At 37.9% G+C, this 17,224-nt stretch overlaps 2 protein-coding genes across 4 annotated transcripts; both read right to left on the bottom strand.

Annotated features, from left to right (window-relative positions):
* Positions 1–481: 481 nt before the first annotated feature.
* On the bottom strand, positions 482–8,984 carry LOC146379151 (lysosomal proton-coupled steroid conjugate and bile acid symporter SLC46A3-like). Of its 3 annotated transcripts, none has more exons than XM_084942485.1 (6): positions 6,101–8,984; positions 5,011–5,213; positions 3,076–3,955; positions 2,332–2,415; positions 1,936–2,092; positions 482–848 (listed from the first exon to the last, which is right to left on the bottom strand). In XM_084942485.1, the coding sequence occupies exons 1-6, from the start codon at positions 6,153–6,155 to the stop codon at positions 737–739; spliced, it is 1,491 nt and encodes a 496-aa protein (XP_084798611.1). In that variant the 5' UTR covers positions 6,156–8,984; the 3' UTR covers positions 482–736. The 3 variants fall into 3 exon arrangements, with proteins under 3 accessions (XP_084798611.1, XP_084798613.1, XP_084798612.1); XM_084942487.1 differs by having other exon boundaries at positions 8,004–8,984; XM_084942486.1 differs by having other exon boundaries at positions 8,161–8,984.
* A 115-nt stretch (positions 8,985–9,099) lies between these two features.
* On the bottom strand, positions 9,100–17,183 carry LOC146379150 (lysosomal proton-coupled steroid conjugate and bile acid symporter SLC46A3). The gene is made up of 6 exons (XM_084942488.1): positions 17,051–17,183; positions 16,280–16,483; positions 13,316–14,198; positions 12,413–12,496; positions 12,018–12,174; positions 9,100–10,115 (listed from the first exon to the last, which is right to left on the bottom strand). The coding sequence occupies exons 2-6, from the start codon at positions 16,472–16,474 to the stop codon at positions 9,998–10,000; spliced, it is 1,437 nt and encodes a 478-aa protein (XP_084798614.1). The 5' UTR covers positions 16,475–16,483; positions 17,051–17,183; the 3' UTR covers positions 9,100–9,997.
* Positions 17,184–17,224: the final 41 nt, after the last annotated feature.

Below are 17,224 nucleotides of genomic sequence, written 5' to 3'. Positions count from 1 at the left end.
GGGCTCTGGATACCCCTGACAAGAGCAAGGATTGCACTTTAAATGCACACCCAAAATCATTACCACAAAGATTATTAAGCTTTTGTCCAAAAATTGCACATGCAGGTAAATTAGATCAGATTAGTTTCAATGGGAGGCTGTTGAATATACTAGAGATTTTAGGAAGGCCAAGAACATGTTACTCTTTTATTCAAGTCTGTTAAAATGCTATTAATGGCTTTCCTTCCTTATAGTTATTCCTTAGAATATTAACACTAAAGAAGAACCATGAACTTTTTAAAAATATTATTTTATTTAAGAGAAAATAAGGATTTCCTCAAAAATCCCTTCTGGCTTATCAGCTGAACTTGCTCCACTTGTTTCCAGGTGTTTTCATGTATACTGTAAATTCTGCTGACAGCTTTGATAAACATAATACATCAACAATGCGCATCTGGTGGATTACATAAATGATTGAGGAGTTCTAGATAAACACACAAACTTGATAGTCAAGATTTTTTTATTTAACATGTATCAAAACAGTACTAACATTAAATCTGATGAATTTTATGCATTTTTGTGAGTGTGTCTCGGTCTTCACCTAGTTCAAATATATTTTATGGTGCACATTAATATTAAATATTAACACAAGTTCATTGTAACTTAAGTTAACTCAACGGCAATCTACATTAGCAACACATGAAGCCAGAAAACAACAACGACGACTCCAAGAAAAATCTTAGACCAAGAGTCTCAGTTAAGGAGGACTCGTCTGACTAGGACCTTCAAGAGGGTTCTCCTCCTCTAAGACCAAAGGATTTGTCATTTGGGCTTCTTGGGTAACATCTACTTTCATCAGAACCACCACCCTGAAATGAGAACAAACAGGTGTTAAGCAGAAAAAGGATATGGTACTATATTAGCAGTTCCATCCAACTGTGCATCCATTTTTCCATATCATCATGCTTTCTTAATACATATGTTCATTAGCCTTCTGACAGGCACATGCCCAACATAGCTCCAAGAAACTACCAAAGTACGGCCATTTTTCCAATGTTACAGTAAGACATACATACGAAAAAGAACATGTATCAAATCTATCATCTGGTATATACACAGTGCTGTACACAGTTCACAGAGAACTACAGCAGATGTTTGATTTGGCAGATTTTTTTTGTGGCAGTTGCTCTGGTTGACACCTTTTATATAAAGCAGTTTGTCTTTTTCTTAAAAGACGCAATAAAAGCGTGTGTTTTTCATTTGATTTTTTTTTAAGTTATATTAAATAACAAAGCAATTGGTTAAACAAAGCTCAAGATGTATATTAACGTGCAAAAGAGGAACTTGACCGGTGAGAAAAAGTTGGATTAGTAAGAGGAACTGAGTCCTCTAATTTCCAAGTGCCCAGTCAAGCAGAAATGCTTTTCTAGTCATGTCAGACAGCTTAAAACATGTCTGCCAAGTCGCTCTTAACAAGGAAACTGCCCCTTTTTTGGTTTACTGAATAAATACGCCGTGGTTAAAATTCAGCAAACACCTTCAGGTACTTTACCTCAATGACATACTTCTATTGACAAATAATAATGTCACATGAAAGCAGCCTTGAATGTACCACAGAGTTTTGAGGATGCTACATGTATGTAAAATGCTAAAACATACAGTGACACAGACATACTGTTTAAAGTTTACGGTGATTACAGCCTGTTTTTAGATGTCAATCATATACATTTCACCTCTGTAATATTGATATTTAAAATTGAGCTATTTCTTATATTTTGAACTTTGAAATATATTGTATTATTTAATTAGTTCACTCCGTTACTGTTATTGTCTTATAATAATAAATCATTTTGTCACAACTCATGTACATCATCTCTGGTTTTTAGTCAAACTTGCAAAGGCAGTGGTATGATCCTTTGAAACTTTGTTACACTTAAGGCATAATTATTAGCTTACCCAATAACAGACAAAGGGATCACACAGAGTCCTGCAGACAACAGGAACACAAAGCCAGGGCACCATGACACCGTAGCAGCATAAATACTGTTAAAGACTCCAGTCGATACATTGTTGCTTAAAATCTCCAGAAAGTACATAAAGGCAAACAGGGCTCCTGTAAAATAAATAACAATCATTACAGTAACAACACCACCACCATGTTCAGAAGGTGAAAGGGTTACACAAACCCTAAAGATTAAGAGTTTAATTCTGTCAAATCCAACAGAAACTTAAAGTGCTTTGTTTTTAAGTGCACCCATAAGCTTCTGGAATGTGCCATCCTTCAATGGACTGACTCCACAAACACTCTCAGACATGGTTTTGTGGTTCTTGTAAAGCACTAAACTCACTCACCCTGCTCAGACTTGGAGATGATCTCTGACATCATGGAGCGCAGAACAGGGAAAGGCATTTTAGATAGAAGCATTGATGCAATTGCTGGAGGGGAAAATGCATAACAGACAATTACTTTTATATTATGCAAAATACTTCAGCATTATAATATAACTACATTGAAATCTGGGCCAATGAACATTTTAGATTTGTTTAATGTTAATTTCCTGTTAATTGATAAAGATGCACATCTCTTAGACGGCATTAGATACAAGAGGATTATGCAAAACTAAATTGGACAAAAACCCATTGGTTACTTCCAGTTAGTAATGCAGATTATTTATAGTGTTTGATTGAGTCTATAAATCTATACTGTAGGCAAAGACAATTCAGACCTTTGCAGCTATGATGCGTCTGCAGTTGTAATCACATCTACCTCACTCATTGTGCAAATAGAACAATATTCTACTGGTGTTGGCATTAATGCAGTGTTCCTCTTTTTGTAGCTCTGACAAAATGTGTATTGACTTGAGAGCTAATAGATTTTGAACAGTTTTACTGAAAACTAAGATGGCAGAGTCTTCTAACTAGCCTCCGAGTCCAGCATGATCAGCTTACTTGTACTCATCATGGCAGAGCAGCACAAACACATCTTGCTCAATATGGCAGGGTTTTATGGATATAAATTACTTAAGCAATTTGCAGAGTTCCAGTATTCTGATTGCCTAGTTAAGAGTGCTAAAATGTAAAGCCGCTCCCCCTCACCTATAAACATAAATAAAGTGGTCTTAGCAAACGCTGTCATCACCATGCTTGTCGCCAGAGACAGGATCCCCAACAGGACAATGAGCAGCTGGGGCACACCACAGCATGTAAATAAGGACACTCCCACAAAGCTAGTCAGGAAAACGGAGGTGAACAGTGCTGAGCCGTAGCCAATCAAAATCTCAGTCCAGCACAGGGGCTTATTGAGCTCATACAGCGTTATCATAGAGACCCCACCAATATATGCAAAGGAAAAGCTGATAAAGATGACAATGAGGAGGGCCAAAGCAATTTTACAACTACGACTAGCCCCTGCAAGCATCTGGTAGACCCCACAGACCATCTGTTTTATGGCTGAGCGCTGAGGTGACAAATCCATAATAATGACATCGGTTGGCGGCGTCATAGTCTCCTCAAGGACAAAGACTGCATAGATTAGGCTCAAACACAGTATCAACGCAGATGTCAGGAAAGGCCAGTTAAATCCTGCAGTTTTCAGGAAGTAGCCTGTTGATATTGAAGCCCCGCCAGCCAACACGCCAATCATCATGTCTACTCCAGCCATGCGCAGAGTCTTCTGGCGACGGGTGTCACACAGGTCTGCTATGTAGGCAAAACAGCCACCCAGAAATGTGCCCAAGCCGCCACACAAAGCGCTGAGGATTGAGGAGCCAATGAGAAGGTAAATGTTGAGCTCAAAATAGGATACAGTCAGGTAGGCCAAGGTATTGATCAACATGCCAATCACAGGCATGATGATTGTGATTTTGCGCCCTGCTCGGTCGCTGTAGGTCACCAGCAAGAGAATGACCACCAAAGATGGGATTGTGCAGAGGACATCTGTGTAAAGGGAGAAGAGAGATGCCTGCTTCTGTACGCCCTAGAAATGCAGAGAGACACAAAACAGACTTAATTTTAACTGCAAAAGCAAACTCACCAAAATACAGCTTGGTAACTGTTTTTGGACACAGACATTTGACGTTTTGCCTCTGTATAACCCCAGAGTGGATTTTAAAAATAAAAACAAAGATTGGTAAGTAAAGTCCAACTTTTAAGATTCAAATCATCTTAGAACTTAATCAATTTAATAACAATACCACATTCAACTGTTTTGAAATTACAGCCATTTTTATATACTGCCCCATTAACAGAGGGTCAAAAGTAATAACACAACTGACTGAAAAGCAGCTTCACAGCCAGTATTCCCTGGGATGTTCCCTGCAGTTGATTCCAAGCGTTTCAAAGCCATGCAGATGGATAATGACCCAAAGCATACTGCAAAAGCAACCCAAGAGTTTCTTAATACCAAGAAATACTGTCTTGAGATATTCTTCAGTCACCTGATCCCTGAGGTCAGAGACCCAAAAACAAGCAACAATTGAAGGTGGCTGCAGTAAGGGGCTAGAAGAGCATCCCAAAGTGAGAAGAAACTGTATTTGGCGCTCTGTGCTCTACAGTTCTGTCATTCATCATATTATTCTCAGTGAAGTATTAGGAATAATCCTTATATTTAAAATTGTTATTGTTCAGTTATTTCAAAGTCTCTGAAATGGAGGATTCTGTATAGAAATGGTTGTAATTCCTAAATCGTTCATGCAAAAAAAAAACAAAAAAAAACCAAAAAAAAAACATTAAATTAAAGCCAAAAGCAACTTCAATCAGTTGAAGAAACTTTCACATGCACTTGTAAATTTCTAAGTAATGCTAGATCTTATCTGAAATTAGCATTAAATATGAATTTTCCTGCTACAGTATCAATGACAGTATTCAGTGCAACAGTTTTAAGAAAAGTATAATGCAAATGCAGCTAATGCTGATTTGTGTTTTACGCCACTTAACTGATAGCTGTAACTGTGCATGCCCTTATTTTATAGTAGGTCCTTCCATTTTTGGTACCCATGAATCCTACCTTGGAGCCAGAGATTAATGACAAACCTCATAACTGCTTGAGCTGTTGCTTGTTGTACATCTGGATATGTCAGAGATGGGATAGGTGGTGTTTGTCATCTGCACCCAGAGTCTCCGGTAAACATATTGCTGCATAAGTGGAGCATTGAGAAAATAGGAAAAAGCGCACAGGGCCACCACAGGCTCCAGAAGCAAGAGACGCTTCATTCTGAGGAGGGCTGGAAAATGTCCTGAACAAGAAACAAGGACAATGATTAGATTTGAACTCAAGTGACAACTAAAACTTGATCACTCCACATGCCTGAAGAAGGCATGGCCATTCTTGTACTATAGTTTAAGAAAAGAAAGCAATCTAAAACAGGTGAAACCAGTTGGTCAGTGATTTTATAGTGTTGCAACTGTACAAGACATAGGTTTTAAAAAAGAAAAAAAAAAAAAAAAAAAAAAAACCCACAACAGTTACTCTACTCCACTAAAAACTATAGTTCTGATTCAATGTATAAGAAACTGTCTGCATGGGCAATATTTGTTTGATTATTTATTCAAGAAAACTGCATTACATTACTGATCAATTGTATACTGTATCAAACATTCTGTGGTATTCTACTCCAACTGGGGTACTTTAGTGTATATAGCCAGCATTCAGGTTTGTGTGATATTTGGAGATTATATCAAAAAGACTGTCACAGACTCACTGGTATAATATCTAACCAGAGAGCCTGGAGTAATATACCAACATGGTATAAAAATACTGATTAAATATAGAAATCTTTAAATTATTGCTCTGTAAAAATGGTACTTATCAGCAGTCATATGTTGTGCTTATCTTGCCACACATACATATATACACACACACACACACACTTTTTAAATGGCACAGTCTGAGTGTAAAAACAGTTCTTGACTTTTTTCAGTACAAAACAAAACAGAAATAAAACAGTCAAATACATTTTTCCCCTAATCATAGAATGCTGTTTTGACTCAGCTTTTCCCCTCAACTTGTGACAAGGCATACACCACACACACACCATGCACCAGTGCCATATCAGGGAAACTGAAGAAGCTGAAACAGCACCACAAGAAAGTAAAAGTTCACAACAAAAGGTTGTGAACTTACCTAATGCTGGCTTCCTGTAAGCAGCGTGAATGCAAACAGAAAGCAGCCTTAACATGGTGTTCTTGGAGGAGTACCCCAGTGTGCAGTTGCCACCAGCTAATCCCCAGAACTGACTGGTTTGATGTTAAACAACCAGACTTTAGAGATTAAGAGGACTGGAATGTGCAAAAATTCAATCGCATGTATAACACAACCTCAAACTAGTCCTTCATGAAATACAAGCGGGATATAAAACTAAACAAGGGCAAACATTAACAATTTGTACTATGTATTATCTGCAATATTAAAAGCAATGAAAGATATTACTGAGGAAAAGATAGACAATTTTTTCCTTCTGTAAAACAAGACAGATTTATACGAGTTTTTTTCCCTCCCAGTAGGAGTTTGCATTTTCACTTAAAGAAAGCCAGTTTTCCAACATGACATCTGGGCTAGTGATCATCCCAAAAATGACACTAATAGTTTGAGAAAGAGGAAGGAAGCTCTAAATCGCTTCATTCGTTGATTTCACAGGTGTTCAATCAAGCAGAGGGAAGCACAAAATAAGTAAATAAAGTAGATCCAGAATGCAGGTTTAAGAACCTGAGTCAAACTTCAATCCAACATGAGAAACTCATTTTCCAGAAAATCTGAGTTTCTTCAGTCTGCCCTGAGTATGTTTAGTTTGTGCTCAGAGTGTGCATGAGTAATGAAACAAAGTAGTCATCAGTGGAGCTCCAATACGAGGATTCACCATGGCAACAAGAAAATAAAGGGTAGAGCTTCTACTGCAATCCAGTCTACAGAGAAATAATAATACATACCAGTGGATCATGACATTTATCTCAAAAAGACCAGGAGGGGAGGGGAGAGTGATTTTAATTAGTGAGATCCACTTGATTTTTAAATCTAATCATTCCATTATAACCTGAAGGGATAAAACTCACACAGTAAGTGCAGATGAGGCAGTTTAATTATGGACAAATTTGTTTCGGGTGCTTTGCAGTTGAGGTTCAGTCTTCACATGTTTGGACATTTATAGTGAGAGTGGGGGAGCAGCTAGATGAGAGCCTGCAGAGGTGGAGCTATGCTCTGGAGAGAAGAGGAATTAATGTCTCTCAAACCAAGTCAGAATGTGCGTGAACGAATGAGAAGGAGACCAGTTTAACAGTAAATATGAAAACACTAGAGGTAGTGGAGGACGACATACAGAGAGCACTTTGAAAGAAAACGCATGAATGAGGAAACGAAACAGCATTTGAGGCAGCTGCTTCATATCAGTTCGTCAAGTATGTGACACATTGACTAAATTTCATGAACTGAGAGAACTCTCAGGAGCGGCAATAGTGAGCAGGTAGGCACCAGCCTGGGAGCGCATTTGGGTGTATAGTCTGCTGCCCCGATAAGAGACTCCGTTTAAGATGGCCCCTCTCTGGAGTACAACGCTCATTTCCCCTCATCTCAGTATGAACATACTCAGACTTGTACGCTAAACAGGCTTTTTGGACGAGGTCAAGGATCAATAAAGTCAATAGAAGTTGTTCCGTTTGCTCGGACTGAAGAAAAGAATAAAGGTCAAACTAATATTGTTAACACCATCAATAAAAGGTCGGGAGTACTAGCCTTGGATATATTTTCCAATATGACTAAAAAACTTAAACACTCATTCACACGCTATTGTCACGTGGTTGTTGTCATGGGGACATCATAGCAGCTGACGTCAGTGTACTTGCAGATATTTAGCTGTGAGCGGAGTGATTTGTCTGGCTTACTTTATCTAAAGACCGTCAAGCCAAGTGCTGCAAAATTCAGGTTACTTTTGGTATACTTAATAGATTCTGCTTTTGAATTAGAGCTTTTGACCTTACCCTGAGGTCAACGATATGAATTAAACATGGAGTAACTAAAGCACGCGGAAACTCACCTTGTCTAATTTCTAGTAAATATGGCACAGAAGCACAGAGAATGGTGGTAAATCCGTGGCGTTAGGTATCATGAGGTTTAATATGTGATAAATCTATGGTGAAGTACCACACCGATTGACTAAAACACGACCAGAATTTTATCAAGTACGGCCTTACCTTTTTTAGGACGTTGGAAAATGGACACTGCCAGTGGGCCTCCTGGCTGACAGTAAAAGTAAAAGTGAACCAGGCAGGTTGATTGGCCAGCCAGAGTTTCTGGAAATTAAAGTCCCAACTCAGTTCACCTGTGAGGCCGGCTGGCCTCACAGGTGTCTGAAGCTCTCTGACAAGTTTTTTTTTTTTTTTCCATGTACTAATTTCACATAGAAAACACCTAACATCAGGTGACCTAAATGGGACTATGTTAGAAAACAGTACACTTGCAATAGTGGTGTACATATTGGCTATCATATAATTTACAGACATTCAGTAAGCAGGAAAAAGTGATGGACTGCCAAAGCAATTAGTAATGTTTCTATGGTTTTTAAGTGTCTAATATCTTGATTTAGATTGGTAAATAGACTGTAGTCAATACGAATTATGGAGGAGCTATAAAATACAGAAATGGCCTGTTTTACAAGTACTCTGTGTTATTTTACCTACATTATAATTAGTCCGGTCCTTTTTGGCCAATATATACAATATATTTTTTAAAACTGTGATGTTATATATTACAGATCTCTCTTGAAAAAGACATTTTTAATGTCAATGACACTTTTTACCTGGATAAATAAAGGATGTGTAAAAGTAACCTTCCCCCCCAAAAAAAGTGACAGGAATGTTGAATGAATGAAATGATTTTTTCTGCAGAATCACATTGTGCTGGGATTTAGCTAGAAAATTAGAAACAATTTTTTATGTTTGTTACCAAGGTCACTGGGTATAGAAAACAGTATTGCATTTAAAAATGTTCTTAGCATTTCATCTCCATCAGAAAAAAATCCTACATATTTATTAAACGTCACCTTGTTTGATACAGTTTTAAGAAGATAAATGATGTCGTGCTGATATTTAGTTGTGAATTTTCGGTCTGTATTAAAATACAGAAGCTTGGCCCACAGTGGTAAACATTTTTTATTTTTATTAGACTGTTGTGAATATTGTGTTGACACAATAATTAAGACTATTACACCCAAAATGTTGTAACTTAGCTACAACAAAACCTGAACAGAGGTTGAATCTTACAAACTTCAGGTATGTAGTGGCATAATTGTGCTGGTGCTTTCTTCTTCTGTTTTTCTCAAAAACCAAAGTGTGAAAGAAAATCCCACAACACTTTCCTTTATTTAGTTTGTTGATATTCTCCAGATAATTGGAAAGGTTTTAATTGATAGTATGGAAAACTGAGCTTTTCAACCTGGTCGTACCCCGAGGCAAGCAGAGACCTAATAAGTGACCAATTCAGTCCACAAGGTCTTCGGTTTGGTCATAATACAGAGTGGTGGGTTGTTTCCAGAAAGAACTTTAGTCCTCATACTTTGAAATGATTACCATAACTCTTAGTCCCCTTTACCATTTGTGGCTTGGTCTTTTACCTTTTCCCTGAGCAAAAATGTGATGTCAAGGTCAAATTTTATTTGCTACATAAAAAAAAAAAATAAATAAAAAAAAAAAAAAAAGAAAGAAAGAAATAATATACATTTAAAATGTATCCATTCAAAATGTTTTTGAAAATGTCATTGTCATGGTCAGACTTCTACCTTCAGACCTTCGAGATTTCTACCAATTTTAACTAGAGTTGGTAAACCTGAGAGGTAGAGAAATCTGTTTACCCATAACTCCAATAAGCACAGCAACAAAGGAAGAAAATGTAACCTATATTAACACCACATAAAATAAAATAAATCACACACACACACACACACACACACACACACACACACACACACACACACAAAAAAAGCAACCAAACACTAACAGCAAGGTGCTGTTAGTGTTTAGTAGTCCTGGCGTCTCAGGTAAGAAGAGGGCTGTGGTCACTCTGATCTTGGACAGGATTCTCCTCCTCTGAATTGAAATGCTTTGGCCTTTGGACCTCTGTGGCAACATCCACTCCTATCACGCTCACCATGCTGAAATGAGGCGGAGAAAAGGGGGATGATATAAGAGCAAAATAATAAAGGGAGATACATGTCTGCTAAAGCTCAACATAAACTGGCCAACTGTTTCTGTGTCCGTTTCTTCCATTACATCTCTAGTAGCCCTTCTTAAGATTACATCCACACACTTTCTACAACTACCAACATGGTGGATATGTATATTTAAGGGGGGAAAAAAAAATCCCATTTTGTATCATCTGCTACATACAAGACTCATCAGCTTCTTTTTAGCAAATAAGGACAACAACAGCCAAACCACATCAGTTTCATTTGAGTGCTGACGTGGCTTGAAAATGCTACCACTCTATGCACTCAAAAGGAAAAATATAGTCTCTTGCTGAATTCAATTAGTTGTTCTGTTGATAGACAAAACTGCTAAACCAGTGCTTTTGTTATTCTATGACTAGCCGCTAAGTAATAGGAAGGAAATGTGACAACAGCTTTACTCACTGAAGGAGTTTTTCACTACACCCAGTGCAATAAAGTTCAACAGAAAAAAAATTCAACTAAACTTCAGTTGAATTAAAAGCAAAGCCAAGGCTGTAACAGCCCAAAAATCAAATCGAAGGGATACTATGCATGTCATGAGTTATAAGGGAGGACTTCTTTTGTAAAAGGAGTTGGATAACGAATGAAGAACTAATTCTTCCTGCTTAAGCAGAACCACTTCCCTTTTCTAAATAACTGATAAACAGTGACTTGGCAGCTTGTAACTTGCAACTCCATCCACACAGTGCAGAGTTGTGAAGTCTGATCTCACTTGAAATCTGATCACAGATCACCAAAAAAAAAAACAAAAAAAAAAACCCTCACATGCCTTCAGTCAAACTGAACATTAACATAATCCAGGACAAACAACATACAGGACAGTGAGTTTTGGTGGTAGATAATGGCTTCTGTGAGCAATGCACTAAAAATACACGGTAACATGAACAAAAGTAGCAAGACCTGAGGTGAATAACCTTAAACTATGTCATGTGACTGATATTTATGACATAGTAAAATGAATGGAAACTAATGTCTGGGAGGTACAGCAGGAAATTAGTTTGGAAATGTATTACTCTACACATCAATTATAACTGCCAGTGCAGTGCCCGTTCAGAGAGCGTAACCCTGGTTACTTTTATAGCTACAATTCTACAGCTAATTGCATCACAGCCATTAAGTGAGTTTCTGTTTCAAAAAGAAAACAGTTATGAAAGGCACAATGACTAAGGTTATACCTTTATAGCTGGAGACCTTTATTCCCTCCCGACTAAAATTACAGTTGGGTAATTTTAGTTGCAATGGATAAACTTAGGAGTCTGAGGCGTGTTGTACTGTCAATGATTGTCATCACAAAGCCCAAACAACATGCCTGTGTGTGCAGCCCTTCTCCTCTAGGTTAAACACTGGTGACTGAACAACTTTGAACTAAAATGACAACTGCTTATCTGCAATGTCTCAAACTAGACATTGCACTAATTTTCTTCACCATCGGCACAATGTGCAATTCCCTTGTATTCTTATTCTTATTTATCCCTTTGTATACTCTGTATTTATATATGTCTCTGTAATTCTATCTGTGTATATATGGTATATTTCTGCTCACATTCTGTAACTTCTGTCAGTGCTGCGCTATTAGAAACCGAATTTCCTGGAGGAACCCACTCGAGCGATTAATAAAGTTTTATCTGTCTATCTATCTATCTATCTATCTATAACTACAGTTTGAAGTGGATCAGATGAATGGGCTTGAGTAAGGCTAACTGGCTGAAAAGTAGGACAGTTTTCCCAAATTATTAGTAAGATTGCAATTTGCAGTAAAAGATGCAAAAATGCTGGCCTGGCTATTTTAAAGTTGTGGGAAATCCATTGGCCTACTTATTGACTTACCCCAAGGCAGTCAAAGGAATCACACAGAGTCCTGCAGATAACAGAAAGACGAAGGCTGGGCACCACGCCACCGTAGCAGCATAAACACTATAGAACACTACAGATGATACATTATTGGACAAACTTTCCATAAAGGAAAGACAGGCAAACAGGGCTCCTGCAATAGAGAGGAAAAAAAAATAAATCAGACAAACAGAAAAAAATAAATAAATCTGCAGGTCATAGGTTTACTAAGAACTTCTGGTGTATAGTTTTAAGATAACCCTCTGCTAAATTCAACAGAAACTTGGAGAGCCAAAGCTGCTGGAACAGGCAATCCTTCAATGGACTCTGGCTCTACAAACACACTCAGACATGGTTCTGTGGTTCATGTAAAGCTCTGAAAAGTCACTCACCCTGCTCAGACTTTGGGACAATCTTTGACATCATGGAGCGCAGTACAGGGAAAGGCATGATAGACAGTAGCATTGGTATCCTCACTGTGGCAAATGAAAAACAGAAGATCAGCATTATATAATGCATCACACTGTAGTTTTAATGTAACTGCATAAAACTATACACAAGGAAATTAATATTTGCAAAATTGTTTAGTTATTTATGAAAAAAGTATGTTGCATCTATAAATGTAACAGATGTGTGTTTTCAATTACGTAGATTGTTGTAATAAGATAATTAAAGTAAGCAAATGAGTGATAACATAATTACACCCTTTCTAAGTTTACAATGCACTAAAAAAATTAGGAGTCTCTAGTAGTAGTTGTGCATCTTATAAAGCCACCATAAAAAGTCCTATTCTGTCAATTAGTAATCCAAGTCACTAGCATGCAATGTATTTTGGGGGTGCCATTTCTCTGTTCATAATGCCTTATGTGCTTTTTCTGCAAAAAAAAAAAAAAAAAAAAAAAAAGCACATAAGGCATTTCTACTTCCTGCAGCTAAAATTGTCCTTATTCTTTTTAATATGACACATTCTGTGTTTTTACACCCGACCATTTAATATCGTGCCCACAATGAACACTGAAACAGGCTTTGGTTGATGCATTTTTCCTCTTTTCATACTGCATATTAAGACAAATTCTACAATAGATCGATGCAAAACACTAAAGACTAAATTTGTGTCAGAAACTATATATAAGCTATTTCCTAATTCAGGGTGTTAAAAACAGATACAACTAAACTATGGACTTAGTTCATGGCACACCATGTTTTAAACAAACATGGGTTAAAAAGTAAATCTCTTCATTTTATGTACGAGTCAAAACTACTGTACATTCCAATAGTTGCATTTTCCCCCTCACCTATAAACATCAACAAGGTTGTTTTAGCAAATGCTGCGGTGAGCATGCCTGATACAACAGACAGGATCCCCAACAGGACAATGAGCAGCTGGGGCACACCACAGTATGTAAACAGGGACACTCCTGCAAAGCTGGTCAGGAACACAGTGGTGCTCAGTGCTGAGCCGTAGCCAATCAAAATCTCAGTCCAGCACAGCGGCTCACTGAGCTCGTACAGTGTTATCACGGAGAGCCCTCCTACATACGCAAAGGAAACGCAAGTGAAGATAATAATGAGAAGGGCCAGAACAGTTTTCCACCTGCAGCTGGCCCCTGCAAGCATCTGGCAGACCCCACGGAGCATCTGTTTCATGCCTAAATACCAAGGAGATCCATCTAAAGTAACGGCACCAGTTGGAGCCTTCTTCACAGTCTCTTCAAGGACAAAGATGGCATAGAGCAGGATCAAAACGAGCATCAATGAAGAGGTTAAGAAAGGCCAGTTGAATCCCACAGTTCTCAGAAAGTAGCCTGACGATAATGCAGCCAGTCCAGACAACAGGCCAATCATCATTTCCAATCCAGCCATGCGATATGTCTTCTGACGATCATCCTCGCACAAGTCTGCTATGTAGGCAAAACAGCCACCCAGAAATGTGCCCATACCACCACACAGAGCACTAAGAATTGAGGAGCCAAAGAGCAAGTAAATGCTGAGTTCAAAGTAGGACACAGTCAGCAAAGACAATGTGTAGATCAATGTGCCAATCATAGGCATGATGATGGCTATCTTGCGTCCTCCTTGATCGCTGTAGGTCACCAGTATGAGAGTGACCACCAAAGATGGGACTGTGGATAGGATGTTTGTGTAAACGGAGAAGAGAGAGGTCTGCCTCTGTACCTCCTGCAAAAGCAAAAAAAGAGAGAGAGAGAGAAAAAAAAATGTGGTTAATTGTAAAGCCCTTTAAATTCTGTCAGCTTGCATTTATGAGGAATGCTAGATGTCCTCAACAGCAACTCTTGAACCTGAATTTATTGTTAACAGGAGTGCTGGAAGCAGTGCAGGGGTGCACAAATAGAGGATGTTGAAGGAGAAGAATTTTTTTTGGAGCCAGATCAAAATATCTTGATCATACCTTAAACAGTGGAAGAATTTTTTTTTTAAATTAAAAACTAATTATTTTCAGACATTTCATGAGAACTTTTAATGTTCAGGACTAAAAGGGGAGGTGGGAAAAAAAGCTTTTTATAATACAACAGGTGCTGTTGTGGCCATTTACAGATAACACAAGTTTTGTCCTGTTGTGGTTTTCACTTCTCTTTTATGTGTAATTCTCATTCTATACATGCATGTTAAAGTAAAATGACATTGTTCCTCATAGAACAATGTCTTGATGCATGCTTAATCATCCTCCCACTGAAGGGACTACATCCAGATGAACAGAATCAACCTTTTGGGGCTCATAGAACAATACTCTTTTACATCCTTGTTACAAAATTGTTTGTTTATTGCAAACATCCTACAAATAAAAAGATTGTACCATCATATCTGTATTCTGTAAGATTATCACTTTTTAGCTTTAGTGTAGCTACCACAGTATGTGGGTATCTGTATGAGCACAGACCTGTAGTCATAAGAAATTCTTTGCACGTCACCTTATTGCGTAGAAGCTAAAAAAATCTTTGTAACCCAAACTGTGAAAGAGAGGAAGTTAAAAGTTTATGGGAAAAATGTATGAATAAAAACGTTGAAAATACACATGGAACTAGTAATGCTATTACAAATTCTAAGTAGGCAACTTGTTATACCGTACATGTAGGGCTGTTCGATATAACGATATATATCGGATGACGATATAAAAACGTCTATCGTTTGTTTCGTGGTGTCGCAAAATAAACTGTTTATGGCAATATTTTTTCATTATTTTGATGGTCACTGTAGTGGCTATATTAATTTCTTAAAGTTCTCTCTTTCTCTTACATTTAATATAACCACACTACAGACAGACAAGCGTTTGTTTTTATGCGTTGTCGTTAGCAACAACGACGGTAAAACCACCGCGTGTCCGCTTGTTCCACATACACCTTTCACAATAAAGCTCAAGATCCTGTTGAGACTTTTCAAAATAAATTGAATTACGTGAAATGCAGAGTGTTTACGGGTAAGAAGCAAAAAACAGCCGTCAGGTGCTAAAAAATAAACCTTAGACTCAAACGTTAGAACAGGCTTTTCCCCGCAGCACGCCGTGTAATAAATACTCACACAGAAAACGGCGCCCGTTACAACTTATGTCTAAAAATGTATCGTTTCATGCATCGGTTAAAACACTCGACTCCAGCTACATGACGCGCAGCTGGAAACACTTCACGCAAGTCGAGCTGCCCGATATTCACAGAATTTACAGAAAATGTTACATTTTTGTTATTTATATCGTTATCGGACGATAGATGTCTTAATATCGGGATATGAGATTTTGGTCATATCGCACAGCCCTATGTACATGTACTAGTTATTATTACTAGAGTACTGTGCGAAAGTTTTAAGCAGTTAAAATGTCTCACACAAGATCATCTGAGGCATCTGATTAGTGTATAAGTCATGCAAATTAACATAAACATACGGAGTCATTAGGAACTACCTTCATATTGATAAAAACATGCAAATAATCAGTCATATCCATAACATGTCAGTCTGGAATTAATATGTAAGAAACTCACATAGAAGATCCAGACAGTTTTTTTAGATGATTGAAACAACATGCCACCCAACACCATGAAAAGCCGTTGACCTAAAAGAATCTGTGTCTTGGTTTAAAGGTGAATGTTTGCACCAAATATTGATTTTTTTCATGGCATTCATTCTTAAACAATCCTTGCTATATTCAAAATGTTTTTAGTTTTCAGTGTGGTGGGGAAAAAAGAAAGAAAATAAGATACTCCAAATTTCAGGAATGGATAACACGCCTTTAGTGATTAAAGACTAACCTCATTATAGTGAGACTGGTTGCTGCTGTTGCTGTTTGCCACACATCTGGAAGTGTTGTCAGAGCTCAGGTAAGTGGTGTTTGTCACCTGCAGCCAGATTCTCCTGTATGCATACTGTTGCACAAGCGGATAGTAGAGGAAAGTGGCAAAAGCATACAGGGCCACCACCGGCTCCACAAGGAAAAGCCTCTTCATGTTTAAGGGCTAAAAAGTATCCCGTGAGAAGATATGAAAGACAGTTGATAGTTAGATTTAAGCCTGAACACAGGTCACAAAATTAACAATACACTGCACTGTCAGATATTTAAAACAATCAAATACAGCATAATACACAGCTATTGTTGTGGTAAAAATTCAAATGAGAATATCAAACCCCAACTTCTAAGCACATTTTATTTTGCTGAAACTTTTGGATCTTTAACAGTCGTGAAAACAAGTAAACAGGCACCTCCAAAAACAACCAACCAAACAGAAAAAGAAACAAACAAACAAAGCAGAGTCTGGTAACAGAGAGTCGATTTAAATAATAAGAAAGGATCTGCATGGAAGCAAACATACTTTATTTGTTTGGTTGTTTTAGAGACATTGAACTACAAAGTCGATAAACAACATTTCCTGACAGGCTGAAACATTACATGAAATAGTAGACAATCTAACGACATTCCTGCTTGACAAGCTGGAGGAGATCCCACCGGAAGATAGCAGATGAGCATTGACCTTCTCTAGCATGTTGTGAAAAACAAGACAGTGCTACCTCTGTTTGACGCCTACCTGTTTAAAAAATCGTCAGGGTCACATACATCACAATTACTTATCCCCCGGCCAATGTTGTTTATATGATGAAGGTCGGAGCGCTTGTTTTATACAGAAATGTCAGAGGTTATGAAACGCCGACGTCCCACCTCTAGGCACACACGATTGGACGGCAGTGTTCTCTGTTGGACT

The sequence above is a fragment of the Perissodus microlepis genome, chromosome 10 (genome assembly GCF_051167445.1).
Source record: "Perissodus microlepis isolate ML-2025 ecotype Zambia chromosome 10, ASM5116744v1, whole genome shotgun sequence".
Classification (NCBI taxonomy): domain Eukaryota; kingdom Metazoa; phylum Chordata; class Actinopteri; order Cichliformes; family Cichlidae; genus Perissodus; species Perissodus microlepis.
Note: the sequence above shows the minus strand (reverse complement) of the source record. Positions and strands in the feature narration are given on the sequence as shown.